At 31.0% G+C, this 18,774-nt stretch overlaps 3 protein-coding genes across 5 annotated transcripts; 1 reads left to right on the top strand and 2 right to left on the bottom strand.

The window, feature by feature from the left end:
- Window positions 1-98: 98 nt before the first annotated feature.
- Rad17 (Rad17 checkpoint clamp loader component) lies at window positions 99-1,720 on the bottom strand. Its single transcript, XM_070634984.1, is given in 4 exon segments — window positions 99-527; window positions 529-904; window positions 964-1,595; window positions 1,681-1,720. Coding segments are annotated over 4 exon segments (1,446 nt in total). The 5' UTR covers window positions 1,690-1,720.
- Window positions 1,721-1,978: 258 nt separating this feature from the next.
- On the top strand, window positions 1,979-3,481 carry LOC139086093 (transmembrane protein 185B). Its single transcript, XM_070634406.1, has 2 exons — window positions 1,979-2,139; window positions 2,295-3,481. The coding sequence occupies exons 1-2, from the start codon at window positions 2,102-2,104 to the stop codon at window positions 3,271-3,273; spliced, it is 1,017 nt and encodes a 338-aa protein (XP_070490507.1). The 5' UTR covers window positions 1,979-2,101; the 3' UTR covers window positions 3,274-3,481.
- Window positions 3,482-4,671: 1,190 nt separating this feature from the next.
- Window positions 4,672-17,636, bottom strand: LOC139086078 (lutropin-choriogonadotropic hormone receptor-like). 3 transcript variants are annotated; one of them, XM_070634390.1, is made up of 16 exons: window positions 17,541-17,636; window positions 10,371-10,876; window positions 9,226-9,374; window positions 9,082-9,156; window positions 8,932-9,009; window positions 8,744-8,818; window positions 8,516-8,581; window positions 8,389-8,457; window positions 7,667-7,741; window positions 7,488-7,605; window positions 7,036-7,418; window positions 6,879-6,973; window positions 6,615-6,815; window positions 6,298-6,526; window positions 5,537-5,729; window positions 4,672-5,476 (listed from the first exon to the last, which is right to left on the bottom strand). In XM_070634390.1, exons 2-16 carry the CDS (start codon window positions 10,659-10,661, stop codon window positions 5,042-5,044), a joined length of 2,532 nt encoding a protein of 843 aa, XP_070490491.1. In that variant the 5' UTR covers window positions 10,662-10,876; window positions 17,541-17,636; the 3' UTR covers window positions 4,672-5,041. The 3 variants fall into 3 exon arrangements, with proteins under 3 accessions (XP_070490491.1, XP_070490492.1, XP_070490490.1); XM_070634391.1 differs by lacking the exon at window positions 17,541-17,636 and adding an exon at window positions 10,922-17,255 and having other exon boundaries at window positions 10,371-10,863; XM_070634389.1 differs by lacking the exon at window positions 17,541-17,636 and having other exon boundaries at window positions 10,371-17,255.
- Window positions 17,637-18,774: the final 1,138 nt, after the last annotated feature.

Here is an 18,774-nt window from a genome sequence, read left to right as displayed (position 1 = left end):
AATATTTTGAATGTTGACCGTTATAACTGAATTTTAAAATTTTAAAAACCGTTGAGCTTTTTTTAAATAATTTTATGTACAGAAATAAGTTTACAGTTTTACAAGCTTGATGAGTTATCACCATATGACTTAAATAGTGTTAAAAAGCCTGTGTAATCAAGAAAATAATCTTTCAATGACATTCGATGACCATCATTAAATTCAGTGGATTGACATAAATATTCTTGAAGACATTTTTCCTCGACACTCCTGAATTTCTTGTTGGCATATCCAGTTATGGGACGAAATCCTTTAGATGGTTCAGTATTACATACCATAGCTCCTCTTATCACAAGATTTAAGTTAAGATCATGCAATTTTTCAGCACTCCTGTATTCTGTTTGGAAAATGTCCGATGCTGACATAATTCGAGTAAAGTCCTTAACATCATCAATGGAACTGAATGTTTTCAAGTAATTAGAATGAAGTAGTTCAATATAATTTCCAGGTTGTGATGAAAAGCACTCAGCAACAGAATCTGGATTGTGTGTGAGCTTCATTTTCTTTAGTTTGAGGATCTTCTTCCTTTTTAGGATGTAAAGCACGTCCAACGCCATGAAAAATTCCAAGAACTTCGTCACGTCCAACGCCTTTATTAATCTTGTCAGTCGGTGTCTTCTTAGCCTTTCCAGTTTTCTTGGCCCTTGACTTAGTTTGCATACTTAAGTCTATACTGCCTTGCTGAGAAACTAACTGTAGATTCATTATGGCATTTCTAATATCTCCCTGACTTTGTGCTATAATATCGTCTATGACACTTTGTGTTGGTTCCTTAAATTTACTGTCTGTATGCTCGTGTTCCTTCATCTTGGCACAAATTTGCTTTAGTGCCTTCTTCATTAATGTTGCGGATATTGGATTCATGCTGGATAAAATAAGTATGAATAAGTTAATGTGATTAATATAAATGGGATCATGACTTACTTTATGGTGTCTATTCCTATTTGTGCTCTAATCTTGTCTGGAAATAAGTTATACTCAATATTTAAGGACTTTGAGTTTGTGTCTGTTAATATGAAGACTAATGGATTAGTTCCGCCGGTTTTATATTTTTTAAGTATCGACCAAAACTCTTCCTCGTTTCCTTTTCTCATGAAAATATTTGGGAAGTCCTTAACTATTAATATCCGTTCCTTTTGTGAGAATATTGAGTTATAGCGAGATACTTTGATAAGGAATTCCTGGAATAATTCACTTTGCTTCTTATAATAAAATCCACGTTCTCCTTCATCTATTAATAGATCTCGGTCAACTTCAGACTTTGCTGTCCATTCACAGACATTGAAATCGAATTCTTTGCTGATCACTTTCATAGCTGACAACTTAGAAGATCCAGAAGGTCCAATTAAAAGCAAAATCCTGTTGCTTTTGCCTAGCTGTTGACCTAACATGAACCATTTCTTAATATCCTCTATCTTTTTTGGATGGACAATAAGATCATCAACAGTCTTTGGCTCTAAAAACTTCAGCCAATTGATATGTTCGTTGCTTTTTGACTTTTTAGCTTCCACAACTTCTTCATCCTTCCTTCTTGTCGATACAGTCCATTTTCTGCCCTGAAAAGAGATATAACATAACGTTAGTTCAATACTTTTGATGTTTGGGCATCGTTTGGTGCTTAAATCACTAGCTGTTATTTACTTTTGACATGTTAAAATTAAATTAAAAATTTAGATGAATTTAACGACTAAAAATTAAAAATTCAAAACAAAAACAAGAGTTTCCCGCCATTTATTTGCAAATTTTCCGTTTTAGGGGAACATCAACCATGTCAGAGTTGGCAATTTGGATTTCACAATTTTGAAATGTTTAGTTAAATTAATTCACATTAAATTCGATTGATCAAACGATCCTTCGACTAGCAGATTGTTAAGAATCTAAGAATGCAATGATAATCCGATATTATTAAGCAAGTAGCTGAATTGCATACAGGTCACAGATGGTCAACCCTGGAGATCACGAAAAAAAGTAAACACAGAAAATTTAATAATTTTAAAAAATAATAAATTATGTGATTTAAGACCCTAAAAATGATAATTGTGAATAGTGACTAGCTAAAGATATGAATCTTCAATCACTATTTCAAGACTTCAACATAAGGTAAGCATGAAAAACGTGACTTTTTGAAGGAAAATTGAATTTTCCTATTTTTTCACCCATATTTACATACTTTTTACATAAGTCTCATTTGCAATCATTTTGTATGTCCCAATACCTGCTTGTATTTAACATTTCAAAATTTCTTTTCATTTCAGCAAATTCGTCGTTTATACATCGTTATTGAGTTTCTTAATTCTATTTTCCTTACGTTTGGATGAATTCATCACTATTAAATATGTTTACGTATTTATGCCATTGTGGATCTGGAAGACGCTAGTGATTTTGGGAAGTTTCATCGGAACCATAGTATTTCTCAAGAATCCACAATATAGACATGAAAATGACTCATACATACAGTTTAAATCCATGTTAATTAGTTTATCATTACATCTTATCCTGCTGATGTTTGAATTTCTTCTATGTGATCGCTTATCGAACAATGGAAAGCAAAATCTTTGGATATTAGTATTTATACCGTTGATTGTTTCATCAATAATTAGTGTATTCTTCTGTATTTGGGCTATAAAGCAACAAAATGATAGAAGCTTTGAATTGGAATTATTTTTATCAGTAAATGCACTACAATTTGTATTTATTCCATTGAAACTCGATGGATTTATCTCCTGGAGTTGGGAGATTGTTTTTGTTCCTATTTGGATCTTACTGTGTTTATCTCTTGTGATGATGCTGTACAGCTTAATATTTTGTAGTATTTTAATACGAACACCGGAAATGAACTTAACGCAGAGACAGAATGCCATTAATTCGGCAATTTCTAATATTCTCGTTCTTCCGATCTTAGTTTTTCAAATTTTACTCGCTGATAAGCTCGATAATGATAACGGATTGCCTTATACGTTAATTTCAATACCATTAATGGTCACGCTGTTTGCACTTGTTTTACTATCATTTTGTAGTAAAGGATCGTCGTACAATAAGTTCTGGTTTGGTATGAGGAACAATATGTTTTTAAATATGCTCGGAGAATATGGGAATATAAGCATAACATACAGTCGTAATCAACAAGATAACGGAAATCAAACACTCAATCCAGATAGTCAGCAGATCGAAGAAAAGAATCACAAGAAGAATGTACCGATAATTCCACATTTTTCAATTGAGACGCCCGATTAAACATTTTATAATAGGTAAACAGGATTCAAACGTTTAAGATTTAAGCATCATAAGATATAAAAAATTATTACCTTTAGATTTTAATGAAAATCGAAACATAAAAATTGAATATTTTTGTATTCTGAAAGAGATGATATCGATAGATTGTATAAACAGAGGAACTAAGAGTAAAAATGATGAAAAATTAATAAAACTGTCAAAAGTGAAATTGTTTGTTTATGACAGGTAGAATATTTTTTTTTTTACAGCAGTGCCTTCTCAATCTTGTGGTTTGATGCTCTTTTTCTGTCTGTTCTAAATATGATGATCAAATATTTTAGAACAAAGTAACGGTCAAAAAATATTTGAAAAATAACGGTCAAAAAGAATTTGAAAAAATATTTCAAAAAATAACGATCAAAAGAGCACAAATAGTTTTCCAGATCAGCATGCCACTTATTAACTTCAATTTATCACTGGAAAATACGCAATCTGACATGTTAATTAAAAAGTGAAACCCGTTCTCCAGAAAATTTATTCATATTATTCCCTGATGAACGGTCATCACTGTCAGTGCATTAATTAAATGTTCTAATGGGATTCCATAACAAATTCTGGATGAAAATTTATATTCATCAGGTATGAATTTTCTGGATAACTATTTAAAACTAGTTTAACTCACTCACAAATAAATTTTTTATGATAAATCACACATTAAGTTCAATTATCAAGTCCATTAGAAACGCCATTTATTTGCAAATCGAATTATTTCGATCACACATTTGTAATTTCGTCATACCTTGCTTCTTTGAATTCGTTGCCCATTTCTGAGAATAATTTGATGAATAATTGAATTGAATTTTGAAATGTTAACGATCAAAAAAAAATTTAAATTTTCTGAAATTCAAATATTAACGGCCATTTTTCAAAGGTTACTGAACACACTTTGACGAAAATCTTTAAAAATTTAAAATCAGTGTTAATATTAGTTTATAAGCTTATTTAAAACCACAAAGTCATCCAGTTGACTAGGATATTTACCAAACTTCACATTGACATTCAAGGATACAGAGAAAAGAGTAAAATAAGTGCTTGAAAATGTTTGTAGATGATATACCAATGGAAAAATTAAATAATGAAAATTATGAACATTGAAATATCAAAATGAAGGCATTGCTGATGAAAGAAGATTGCTGGGATGTCATTGAAGCAGAAGAACCACAAGAAAAGCTCAAAAGGAATGGATTAAGAAGAATGGACAAATGCTTTAATTGTAACGAGCTTGGACACATTAGTAAGGATTGTGATAGAAAAAATTCTTTACTATCAAGACCTTAAGGAAAGGTTTGTAATGCATTGAATTCGCATATTCTGCATATCCAGTTCTCCTTCTGAAATATAGAACATAAAAAACATTAATTTTCATTAAGAACATCCAACTTCCATAAAAATTTTATTTTCCATAAACTTGACACATTTAGGACATTTCACAGCTATAATCTTTTATGTATCTTATTATGCATCAATGATAACAGTTCAATATACATATTCATTTAAAAAGTGCTTATAGGATGCTCTTTCTATTCCAAAATATTTATGTAGAAATTAATTATAAAGATCTTAAAATACAACATAATCAATAATTTGAGATACTTGACGTTTTACGTTTGAGTACCGTTTTGTTAGGAATTTCCATTTTGTAGATGGTAAATCTTAAGGCCTTTTACCAAAAAGCACACATCGAATTATTATTAAGTTCATTATAATTGTCTATAATTTCCTATTTTATTTAGGTTTCATCACATAAATTATTATCAATCTTTCCATTCAAATGACATTCATTCTGAACAGTATTATCAGGCAGAAGCTGTTCATTATTATTTGACTTTATTGCATTATTGCGATACTGATATTTCATTGAACTTGAATTCCTAATACTTGATAGCATATTCAATGGAATTGTATGAGTTGGATTGTTGTATGAGTTCATTCTATACTGTTGAGCACGTTGTGAACAAATACCGAATTTTGCGAGGAGTAAGAACAAGTCTCGACGGTATTGTGCAGTTAAAATAGCATACAAATAAGGATTTGCACAAGAATTTAAGGGATAGAAAAATACAAGGAGAATTTTTGCTCTCGTGACATTAATTAATGGATATCCTGCCAATGCTGTGAGTCCAAAGAAGGCTATTGGAGCGTAACATGCGAAATTTGTAAACACCTGTATTGTAAAACGTGACATTTATTTATTGATATCCTTTACATAACTTGCGATGCTTACCAATAGTGCCATTTTCTTCGCTACAGTCATCTCACCCCTTGACGCATTCTTATGTCTCGTTTCCTTTCCCAATGAAAAATATATTTGCGTGTAGCATAGAACAACGATAAAAAATCCTAATCCATTGAGTGCCAACACTGTTATCAAATATGTTATGTCAGCAAAGTCTTGTGCTTCCATTGGTAAACATATGCTGGAAATAAATGAATAGTATTTAAGGGATGTTATAAATTAATGGTCGTGATGACTAACAAAGGAAAGCTATAAACATTAAAGAGCATGTGATGTCTTTCGTTTAACACATTATTAAGCAATGTGGAACATCAACAACTTTGTATGACGACGGGATGAAATTTAACGGACTTTTTAAATTCAAATATCTACTGATTAAAAGTCATTAATTATAGTGCACTTAATAAGCAGTCAGGCATCATTTCTTAGAAAAATTTCTATTAAATTTGCAATGCAGATTGAAATAATACTTTAATGATTTAAAATAAAACTCAATCCTCAAGTGCCTTCCAGACTTACTAATTGGAAAAATACACAATAGAAATAAATGTGGGTGGGTGGAACAAAAGGTGCATGCGAATAGTTCATTCAATTATGATAAAACAAATAGAACGACAATGGAAATATCAAGGTATATAAAAGCTCTCTTAATTAAAGGAAGGATGAAGAAAGTCCCACGAAGCTTTAGCAAAGCTTCCTTTGATTTTCTTAATTACGATGACATTGTAAACTAAACATGATCAACATACCTTGTAGATGAATAATTGCTAATTCCAAAGAGTGGCAATACTGCAATTGTTATAGAATATAGCCATCCACAAATCATGATAACATAAGCTTTTCGGTGCTTCAATCTTTTATTCAAATAAATTGCATGTGTTATGGCAAACCAACGCTCAACTGTTATTATAGTAAGGGTAAATACAGACAAGTTTCCTGCAAATACTGTTAGCCATCCTGCTGTCTTACATCCAATACCTTTATATTCATTCAGATAAAGAAAAAAAGTAGCACAAAATATGAAAAAAACAATTTTTTATGCATGAAATTAAATACATCTACTGACCATACTGCCAATCATATGCAAAATTGAAATATTCTCCCATAGAGTGTAGGTCGATGGATGCAATCAGCATTAAGTAAATACCCATGCAGAAATCTGCCAACGCTAAATTACACATGAGAAATTTTGGTACGGTAAATTCAGAACGGTTCGTTAATAGCACAACCAATACTGCAACATTTCCAATGATTGCCAATGACACGACTGTATTGGAGTAGAAAGCAATAAGAAAGGAATTACATTTTAAATAAATTTAATTTATCTTACCAATCCATACACAAGTTCTGAGCCAACTGCTCCCCATGACATCTTCACAAGGATTCAGCACATCAGGAATTGGATAACATTGAACATCCTTGACACTGGAAGTTAAAAATAAACGATGAGCATTAACACCTTTAAGGTTAACCTTCGTTGTACTTACTTAATACTTAAATTTCCGCACATAGCTTCGAGAGAACTATTTGAGAATGTTAAAGGTTCGTGAAATAATCCGTCTATATCATCACCATCTTGGCTGATAGAATCTGAACTATACGGAAAAGTTATATTACTTTCATCATCGTTAACTATATAAGTCTCAACAGTTCGCCTTCTACGTCTTCGATTAATATTTGTACTAAGACCATAATTATTAAAACTCGATGGATCATCATCGTTTGATTGTGGATATCCTTTAGCCTTGCATTCACTTTTGAAATTATTTATAAGCTCTCTATGTCTTTTAAAGCTCTCTGGATCATGTCGTTGTGGAAACTTAAATGCACAGCAATGGAATGAGTGAGTAAGCCATGCCTTCACTAAACTCTGGAAGATAAATGATTTTTTTAATCCTTATCAAATTCATAAAATTAATTGTTCAGGATGTGAACTTACTTTGAACATATAAACCGATGGAATTTGTTTTAATGATTGAGTATTTTGTATACGAAGTACTTCTAACTTATCAAGTCCAATTGATGGTAATGACTGAATGGATGTGCTTGATAAGTCCCTATAAAGTCCATAGTTACATGTTTTATGAAATATTAAAAATAGAAGTAGGTCAAACTTACAACTCCTGAATGGATTCGATGCCTTCGAATGCACCTTCATGTATTTGACGTAATTTTGTATTTCCTTTCAGACTTCTATTTTAAAAATAAAAATTGTAATGGAAAATGTTACGTTCGATCAACTTTGTTAGGTTTATTCACTAATGATGTTCGTGGAATTGTTATATACTCCTTCAGGAAGAGTAGGACGAGAGGATATCAATCTTAGAAAACTCAAAGGTAATGCGACAAAAAGGACAAGTCCTATAGATTCTCTGGATTTTGGAACCAGTACCAATATTGAATTGGACTGTATAAAACATCAAGGAAGGTGAAGGATCTCAATTGACCTGTAAATCATATTAAAGTTGGAGAGGGCTTTTGTGGAACGGACCTGGATGCATCATAACTGACTGAATAATTAAAACGATTGTTTACATTAATACCGAATCTAAAACGGAGTTTACAATTAGCTACTCCACATTAAAAATTGCAATTAGATTATGCGCTGTATACTTGAGCTTCTATGTCCATAATATAGATTTAAGAATTATTGTTAAGTTTAAAATCGTAGCTCTTTAAGGGAAACTCGAGGAAGGATGAATAAAACAAATAAAGTATCTTCAAATTTCAAAAGAGATAATGAGAGGAACAACGAACGTCTTCATTTTTCACTAGATATAATAAGCCATTTTCCTCAATAGATTAACATCATTAGTGAACAACCCCAAACTAATACTTACAATTTTCCAATTTCCGAGCCATTGAAACCGGCCCTATGGATCGTAGTCAGCACATTGTTGTCTAGGATTCTTAAACAGATATCAAACAATTATAATGACTATATTAAGGAACAGGATATTAACTTACAACTGCTCGGTTCTGATACGAATTGACTTTTCAAAGATTTCACTTATTTGATTACCCTCAAAATCTCTGCAATAAACAAGAATGAAATCATACTTTACATATAGATAAAGGCTATAAATAGACGATGTTATTCTTGTTAAGGACGGTATATTAAAAAAATGTGTTAATCATCATCGTTTAAATATTCAATTATCATGAATTTTTTATCACATAAAGCCATTTACTTACATTTGTGAAAGAATTCCACCATTAACAAGATATTTCATGTCAGGAACTTCTCGTAAGCCAGAATGAGTGATTCGGCTGTATGTAGAGAGGAAATAGACATTAATACCTTATCAGTCTATTTTTAAAAATGATTTAAATTCTAGCATCTATAACAGGTGCTGCTTTATATCTGAATTCTTAGTACTTACAGTGTTTTAAGAGTATGTGAAACATGTCGAAAGGTTTCTGCTGCAATAAATTGAAGTCTCGGAGCATGTGAAATATAACTGGAATCAAATATTGAAAAATGCTACATTCATTTATGATTGACATGACATTTGTGTATATTAAAACATTACATTGTCCTTAGATGTCGAATATTTTTGAATGCGTCTGGTTCAATTTGATAAAAGTCATTCAATCTCATAAGAATGCTGCATAAAAATCGTATGAAAATATTTTACAAAGAGTATGGTATTAGCTTTGATCCTTTTGTTACTCACATGTCCTTTAACGATGGTGCATATTTCCTCAAACCAACTTCTCGCAATATTTTAAACTTTGAGTTTGCTATCGACAGTCTTGTTATGTTTATAAAATCTTGCGGAATCGTAGCTAATTTTGGGCCTTCACAGTGACACTCCGACTCATCCTGTTGAAATAAGAATTTTTGATTGAGAATCTTACAGCTTAATATTTGGTACACATTTTGCTACAGTTAACCAGAGTTGACAGGACTCTAATTTAGAGGAGTCTTCTCTAGAGTCCGGATTCCAACAATAGAATAGAGTCCGAACTCGAGGCTTCTTTTTTGACATTTCGGATCCGGACTCCCATTGTCCTGCCAACTCTGCAGTGAACAAAAATGTGAAAATTGGATAGGTATTTCTAAAATCAATTTCAAGGGAATGTGTTGAATGGAAACTATTTTTAATGTGTATCCATTCGAAGCATCATCGAAGAGACTTAGAAACTTGTAGAAATTTATTAAAAGGTTCACAAAAGTATCACATTATGAAACTGCAAAACAAAATCTGACTTTTCAAGAAAAATAGTCTCAAAGAGGATACGTAGAGATGCAAAATAAAAGGATTATATCAGCACATGAATGAGTATTCACGGTATAAGAGCATGAAACATTTGATTTATTGTGAAATGAAAAGGAGAAACTTTTGATCGCAATTGAAAAAGACCTGAAGAAATTCCAAGAATTGTGTAAATCCTTTAATGGAAATAAATGCATGAAATGATGATGCATTCTCTTTGTCTATGTCCTACGCTTTATATGACGTTCAATCCAGAGCTGGAAATCGAGTTTTCTATGCAAAAAGAGCTCAAAGCCTACTTTTCCATGCAAAATCCGAGTCGACATTGAGCTCTGTCTCAATCAAATGATAATACTGAATAACTCAAAGTAGATAACGGTCAATGAATGGATGCAAATTGAACCATGTGTCGCCAGAGAACTCATTAATGATTTGTTTTGTGTTTCAGAGCAATAAAAAAATTAAAATCGGAACCGAATAATCACAAAAGAAAGAAAACAAAGCAATCAAAATATTTATAAACAACTCAATATTCTGCAACAGCATTCAAAAAATTAACAGAAGAGTACTAAAAATTATTCAATTATGAAATTGACACAAACCTCCACTTCTTCCAATTCAGCAGAGCATGAACACCACCACGGTAAATCTTTGAGCTCGACGTCCGAAAGTAATGATAAATTTCTGAATGAATTTTTTGTTGGACTTATAATTGGATGAAAAATCGTCGCATTTTCATTGATAAATTTTGGTGTATCCAATAGTGTATCAATTGAATGACATTCAGTAAGTTGTAAATTATATAAAATTAAACACACTTTGAGGCTTACAAGAAATGAACATTTAAATAAAACTTTCCATTTACTCTCCACACTGCTTCCAACAATTTTCATCTTAAATGTTTTTCTTTAATTTTTTAAATTTTTCCTCATTTTTTCACTTTTTGTCTTTTTTTTTTATTGTTATTGTCTCATGTCACACTTTTCTCGTCCATTAAACAATTTCCCTCGCAATTTAACGACACATAATAAAAAATTTCTCATATTATTTTATGAAAAATCACTCATCTTTGTACGCTCATCACCACCATCACGTCTAATGTAAATCACTAATAAATAAAACATCAAAAGAAGACAAGAAATGAATTTATTACTTCTTTTTTATGCTTCCTTCGTGCTCTTATTAAAACAACTTTTTAAAAAATCATAAGATTCTTTTCTAACACGAAAAAAGAGCAGTCATTATCACAGCGTACAGCAGTCTTACTGCCTATACGGTCGAGTGTCGAGAGCGATATAAATAAAACGTCTAATTTCCAAAACAAACATAATATTGATTTGAGATTCAAATTAATTAACACATGTATCAATTCGATGTGCTCTGCTGAGAGTGTCGTTTTACATTACGGCTACTGCTGAGGCTGGCTGTTTTTATAGAAAAGAATTTGTTGCGAAATTTTTTTTTATTATTTATTTATTCTCTCCCTCTCTGCCCTGTTTTGTGAGATACTTTGTTACATACATACTATTATTATTTGTATATTGTTATCATCATGCCTGTCTTTCCATTGAGAATCATTTTTTGGACATATTCTCATTCAGGGAATGCTTTTCACTTACTGGTCAATTGACTTTTTGTAACGTGATCTTGATAATTAGGACAGTGAACTTCGTTAGTGATTTTTTGTGTTTTTAATCCTTGGAGAATAATAACCACATTATGTAAACTCTGATTATCCCTTTTCCTATCTGTAGATTGAGTCATGTCTCATATTACAAGAAAATTTTTGAAAAGGAATGTTGGAAAATTTAATTTTGTTTCATAAAATTTATATTTCATGCCATTTTCCAAAGCTTGCTAGGATTTGCGATTCGAGTATTTGCTCGTGTGATGCAAGAGTTTTCATCTTAGAAGCAAAAGTTTCAAAACTTTGAATTTTAATTTCCATTTCCAAAACATAAACTTAAGCAACACAAAGTAGGCGAAGCAATCCAAATGGAATTCATTAACAGAGTCCAAATAGACATCAAATTCAAATGAAAACCATGAAAGTCTGCGAAATGGAATTCTGTGTCGGAAGGTATATGATGCAACAATTAAAGCAAATGCGGATATCCAAAAAAATTAATCAAGCAAGCTTTTGAACATGAAAATGATGCGAAAATTCTCAAAACCAGGTTAAAAAAGATTAAATACAAATTTTCACTAAGCATCCTTGTATGCATATGAAAGTTCATCAATATTCATCAATCGGTTACATCGTTAAAAGCTTAGTTTACTATAAGCAAAAGTTTTTAAAGCCGCATTAGTAAACAAATCCAATAAGCAACTATGTAAGTTTTTGAGTACTCAACCACTCATAATAATCATCAACTCGTGGAGTAAAAGACGGAATTGAATAAATTTTAGAATAAATAATAATCAAGCACATCAATTGAAAAAAAAAGATACAGCGTCTCTGGAATTATGTATTTCGCAGCATATCACATGCTAAACTTTTTCAATTAGACTGATTGGGATTCATCGACAGTAACCGATGAATTTTATAACTTCATTGAAGTTTCGGAAAAACTATAAATTTATATGCGCGCGTGAAGTTGTTGGTAAAGTTTTTTGTGCATAGCTATATATACCAATAAATGGGTTTTGTTATGCGACTATAAATATTGAATATTCATTGGAAGTGAAACATTGCTGAATATTTTCAGGTTTAATTGCTTCTTATCATGCTAATTTCACTGATATAAACTAATTTAACCACAGCAGATACTATTGTCTGGATAAAATTTAATGCCTTACTAAATCAACCATAAAAACAGAATAGCTGTGTCTCCAAAATCCTATAGAAATATTTGTGATTAACAAGAATTTGATTAATACATTGTCAAAGTTGAAGGACAAATATAGCCATAACAATTTGCAGCTGTTAGTTGGATGCTGCAGAAATTGTTCACAGAACATTAAGTTCAGCATTGCAAAATTCTATTGAAATTAATGAATAGAAAACTTTATATTTGGATTTAATGGTATGTATGGATCAGGGGTGGATTTGGGGGTTAGTTCGTGAAATTTTTTATGGCAACTAGTTATGGGAACTAGGTTGCCTTTGTGTTTTTGCGAAAATTGAGTTCCTTCCTGCCTTGTTCCCAAAATTCTAATTAAAATCAAAAACAAATTAAGTTTTCATTGAAATTAATAGAAATACGTTTAATGCTGAATTCATTACATATCAATGCGTTGTGCATATACATATCCGTCTAGATGAATTGGCAGGAACTGTAATAATGGAAAATAACCTTTCCTAGCATCAATAAAGCTTACAATGGTACAAAAAAAGCGCTTTCGGATATTTTCACGTGTTTTATCTCAATCAGGTCTTCCTTCCTTTGAAAAGAAGGCATAAATACCTTAATAAATGTACAAAAAATTACTAGGGCAACTATAAAATGTTAAAAAGATACAAAAATAGTTTTTGATTATAATTAATTGAAAAAGCAAAAAAAGCTTTTTTGTGCTCTCATGAGTCTGTCAATAAAGTTTGATGTGTATGGATGTGGAGAAATATTTACATTAATACTCAATAAGAAGATTGAGTACGAATAGTTTCTTGTGGACAGTTTCGTTTATGTAATTGAAATTATAAAAGTACATCCCAAACTCATATGATGCGTTGCTTTTTAATGAATACATTCATTAGGGAAGCAATGAGCAAACGTGGATGAAATTATTCATTATATTCCCTGTGATTTTAGGAAAATTACAGCCTTTTTGAAAAAGATATTTTTGTAACATCAAGGACATAATTTTTGGAGAATGAAACTGTGCATACTATGTTTGTCAAATGACATTTACATCCATATCATTTTAATTTACAAAAAAACTTTCATTTGGTTACTGTGTCTACCTACATATCAAATTAAAATTCATTAAAATTTATTTTGAAAAATGTTTTACTTCCTAAAATTTAAAGCAGTGGTCTCACTGCTTACTGTCTGGTAATTTACCATAGTTACTTTGCTGTACTGCTCAGGTTTCCCATCAAAACCGAATTAAATTTCAAAGCTGTCATATCACATTTACCGCAATGATATGAGTCAGCAGCTTCCCAGAATTTTCCCTTGTCTGAAACATTTCCGAACAGCACAAAGTACTTTAAAGAACACCACTACGTTGCTGTATTGACGATATGCCGCTAAGTTCCCTTAATAGCTGATTTCAACCAAATTAAGCTTCATGTGTGCCGCTCGGGAATGTTTTCTTGATTTTTGACTATAATTCTACACATAGATTATTGAACTTGCTAAAAGCATTGACACTGACAATCAAAATAATACCCCACCCTATTAAAGTGCTGGTAAACACACTCAAAAAATTAAAAATACTTTGCTTATTAAGCTTTTCATGCCTAAAAATATCAAGTGTGAAAATTAATTTATGGAATCCCACACATATGCACACCTGTTGCGTGATAACAAATAAATAAATATCAGAACTCTACCTTCATGTGCTGGTTTAAATGCTTAATTTATTCATAAAGGTTCCATCTGGGCATAAATAGCATTAAGTGCCATAATTTGGGTGATAATTAGGGAAAATAAGAAGGATTTTTAAATTTTCCAAGAACTTGATGGATTGAAGGAATAAAGGAACCAATTAAAGATTCATAGATTACTCATTGAGCATGACACTCGGGCAGTGCTTTACTCAGCTGTCTACAGACAATGCTTTAGTAACTCAATTGATCATATTCATCAAAGTAAACAAGAATATGAATTGAAAATATACACAGATAGTCATCCTAGTCAAAATCAGGCACAACATTTCTATTGATGGACAGCAAAGGAGGATTCTGTTGCCATCAAATCGTAACCCCGAGTGTAATAGCTTACAATTGGTACATAAGTCTAGATATGAACTTGACATTCTATGACGAGATCCACAAATGTCAAATTTATTATTAGATACATGTAAGGTCTATCGATTGCAGCATATTCAACACAGGAACGTAATAAGTGGCCGAATGCTTTAGAATCTATTTTCAAAATTTAGGCAGAACAAAAATCATTTCTGGATTGTAAAAAAAAAACTCAAAAAAAATGATTTTTGTAGGTCAAACAAATGACTGAATTAATCATGAACTGAAAGCATGCATAAATGCGGGTATTTATTTATTATTTTAAATTCTATTCGAACATGTGATGAATAGTTTTTCACAGTATTTAGCTCTTGATTATTGTTTGGATAAATATAATTGACTTTATAGATGACATGATTGATACATTTTCATTTACTGAATTAATCAGCTATTGGCATAGCTAATTTTGTTTACAAATCGGATAGAAGATTTTGCGGCAATTTACACAACAAAGACTTGTGATTCCCCGATTTTTGATTTGAATCCCACACCTTCAATCCATCCATTTCAGTCTCTCAAAATGAAACTTAAAATGTAAAGTTATTTTTGTTTAATCAAACATAATTATGTGGTTGCCATAATTATATTAATGCTGGCTGCTTTTAGCGTTGAAAAATAATTTAAAATAAATTTAATTAAATATTTTCAGGAACTTACGTAGTGCCTCATTCACAAATTTCATTAATTATTCATAAAAGTTTCAGGCATATACAATTTAAACCCATTCAATTTTCTCGCTAAAGGGCTGCTTTAATAGCAAAATACCCGAGTGACACATCTGAATCTTTAAGGCACGGCTTTGGTGTCATATGGACGACCAAACGTTACAGAGACGTAAGGATGTCTTAATTGTATTGTGACTAATGTGTGACGGCAAATAATTAAATTTAGAAGGAAGTGCTGTTTTGACATTGATGCTTTAAGCAACTACAAAGGAATTATGTTGTAGATTACTTGGAATTGTACAAAGTTAAGGTTTAGAGAATTAAACAATAGATTTTCTGAGAATTTCAAAGCTCTTTGTTGAAAAATATCATTCCTGAACAGCAGAACCTGTTTGTAAGGACAACGCTACGTTGCTGTATGCAAGAAAAGACTCGACATCATGACTGTTATAACGTTCATTTGAGATTTGAATAATATTTATTGTACATAGTTGAAAGCCCCTTTTCATACAAAAGTTCAGTCTGTATTTGAACTCGGATAAATAAACATCTCATTTATATAATTATCCGCAAGGAAGTAATTTTAATTAAATTACATCCACCAATATAACAAAACTGACGGCTGATTTCGACCCATTTTTACGACGAAATGCGATTTACTCGGGATTTTCATATTACGTAATATGTGAACGACCCATTATACAATCCAGCATATCTATATAATACAGCTTGCATTGTTGCATCTGTAATAATAAACTGTACATCGAGATAAAGCTTATTTTAATCATTGGATGAGTTAAAAACATCCATCAAGATCCACTTCCAGGCATTTTTTGACGTTTTACTGTTAACATGACAAAGTATTGACAGCTTAACAACCATGTTTGTTATCCTGGTCGGAATTGTTAATGAAATTTGTAATAAGCTTAATGCACCCGCTATCCATTTCAATTATCCATCTCTTTTACCAACCCAAAAGCTTTAAAAAAATATGAATGAAATTTCATCAATTTGATTTTATTTTGGCATTAAACTAAAAGCATTTCAATCCTCTTAAAATTCACTTCTGTTAATAGTTTTAAAATTGTGAAGTATTCCTATATAAATCATAAATATGTATACACTGGCAATTTCCATGCTATCCATTTTCTATGCCTTCAATTGGCTTTGAACAAGCTTTGGAAGAAAGCTGGTCACTCAAACCGGAACTAAATGCTGGCATTTGTTTGTCAATAAGAACAAGTTGTTGAAAAGCTCTCAAAGGATGTGTCTGACTTTTTTCACTGTGTACAGCAAATGCCAATTGTTATGAAAGATTTAAACATCCAAAGATGAATATTTAATGATTCTAACGTGATAGTTAGCAATTGAGGCTATCAGTCACTTAGCACTTAACGCTATAATGTCTAACTAAGACATACAATTCTGGATATTTAAATTTTTTAAGACTCATGTTTATATGTCAGTGCCAACAAATTATGAAAGTCAATGTCTAAAATTTTTAACACTTCATGATTTTTGATTTTTATTTTATGACTGCACAGAATTATTTTTAGGAACTCATCAATTTTCATATGTTTCAATCAACGAATAACTTAATTTATTTAATGAATTGGCAATGAATTCTGAAACCAAGTAGCCTTTGAATTTTGAACTCTTATTTTGCTATGCTAATGTAATTCAATTTGTGTGAATGAATTTGATGCATTTTCTCACTGTTATCCAGAGAGGTGAGATTGATGTTAGGATTTAACGCTTTTTAGAGCTTGTTGCTGATTGATTAATTCAATAAAGGTAGCAATTCTTGTGGAATTTTGCCAGTTTGAACTTTTTAGTACAAAAAGCCGTTAAATTATTTTTTTGAAAAATCTCAAATTTTAAATGGCCGTTATTTTTTAAATCTAAAAAATCCGTTAAAAATTTCAATATTTTTTCAAACTTTTCATTTAATTTTGACTGTTAAAGCGCCTTTAAGACTGAAATTTGACCACTCACGAGCACCTTAATTTCATGAATTTTTAATCACTCTCTGCGCTATATTGACATAATAATCAGCAAATAAAATTTACAAAAAATAACTTTTTTTATTTCTTTAATTTCGTGTTCACTCGACCGCATTATTTGTTAGCACTTTTGGATGGAAAATTTCCTTCGCCACAGAATATAAAATTTTTTTTAAAAAAAAGACATACAATACTAATTCACACATGAACTCAAATCAATTTAGAAAAAAATTAATTTTTATTTTATATTTCCGACACGTTCGACGCTCCTTTTGCTACTGAATTTTGACAACATAAACTCAGATGTTTTTCTCACTATTTCATTCTTCCTTCTTCATTCGTTACATTCATATTATACTATGATGATAATTTTCTCCATAGAAAATACACTTTTTTTTCTGTCTGCTAGTCGACTGTGTGATAAGAGCAAGCACTACACTACACATTGAGTATTGAGAGAGGAAAAAATGTTTACTTTATAGTTTTTTGAGAGCACGAGGGAGAAATGAAGAAGCGACTTGTTGTTCTACATTTTGGTAGGAAAATGTATCTGCACGCTTTCGAATCCATCGTGCCTTGCCGAAGGACAATTCAGTTACTAACTACTTAGTTGAGGATGACATTTTTAACGCTTATGTGGAGAAAGGTGAAAATTAGATGAAATAAAAATGTCATTTAAGTTTAAAAATTATGATATATGTGAATCACTTCACATATATCATAAAATGTATAAAATAAAAGAATGTCATATTCAATAACTTGTTGTGGATTTCAATTGATATTGCAAGTTGGATGAGCTTTGGAATCTGAGATATTGTTTAAATCCTTTCTTGTTGTCTACTTGGAAATTTTTGAATTTTTTACGAAATTTTCAATTTTGAATTTTCAACGAACTTTTCTATTTTGAACTTTGAACGAACTTTTTCATTTTGAATTTCAACGAACTTTTGAGTTTGTAAATTTGAAAACCATTCAATTTCTCCTTCAAACTGTTGTAGGGGTTTCAAACATTTAAAAATAAATTTCCGTTAAAATCACGAACAAAAACGTTTTTTACACCAACGCCAAATGCAGGACATTCTATTAATATGTGATGACAATGCTGTTTCAGTCATAAAGTTTTATTATGAAAAAAAAGAAAAAAAAATCTGAAAAATTTAATAAATAAACGCAGCACTACTAAATGAAATATTTCAAACAATAACAAGAGAAAAGGTGATGAGAGAAGCAACAGGTACAATTGCGCATAAATAACATTTCTTCTGCTTACAAACTGCATAAAATAAAAACAAACTGTAGAAATTATCATTGTACTGCTGTAGCAGATGCTTAATGTTAAATATAAATATTGAGTCACTGAAATTTTTAGAATCCAGTCTTTTTGAGTTCAGAGGTTGATGGACTTCCAATGAAATATTTCCAT

Source organism: Chironomus tepperi, unplaced genomic scaffold (assembly GCF_022539635.2).
Source record: "Chironomus tepperi strain 1889 unplaced genomic scaffold, CSIRO-AGI_Ctep_v1 contig_85, whole genome shotgun sequence".
NCBI lineage: Eukaryota > Metazoa > Arthropoda > Insecta > Diptera > Chironomidae > Chironomus > Chironomus tepperi.
Note: the sequence above shows the minus strand (reverse complement) of the source record. Positions and strands in the feature narration are given on the sequence as shown.

Bases quoted from the DNA above. Each gene is read 5' to 3' on its own strand.
- LOC139086078 (XM_070634390.1), bottom strand. From the start codon at position 10,661: ATGAAAATTGTTGGAAGCAGTGTGGAGAGTAAATGGAAAGTTTTATTT. The intron at 8,458-8,515 runs GTAAGTTAATAT...TATCTGTTTAAG, and splicing joins CGTATCAGAACCGAGCAGTT to AATCCTAGACAACAATGTGC. The intron at 6,974-7,035 runs GTAAGTACAACG...TTTAACTTCCAG, and splicing joins TGCGGAAATTTAAGTATTAA to TGTCAAGGATGTTCAATGTT.
- LOC139086093 (XM_070634406.1), top strand. From the start codon at position 2,102: ATGAATCTTCAATCACTATTTCAAGACTTCAACATAAG. The intron at 2,140-2,294 runs GTAAGCATGAAA...TTTTCATTTCAG, and splicing joins TTTCAAGACTTCAACATAAG to CAAATTCGTCGTTTATACAT.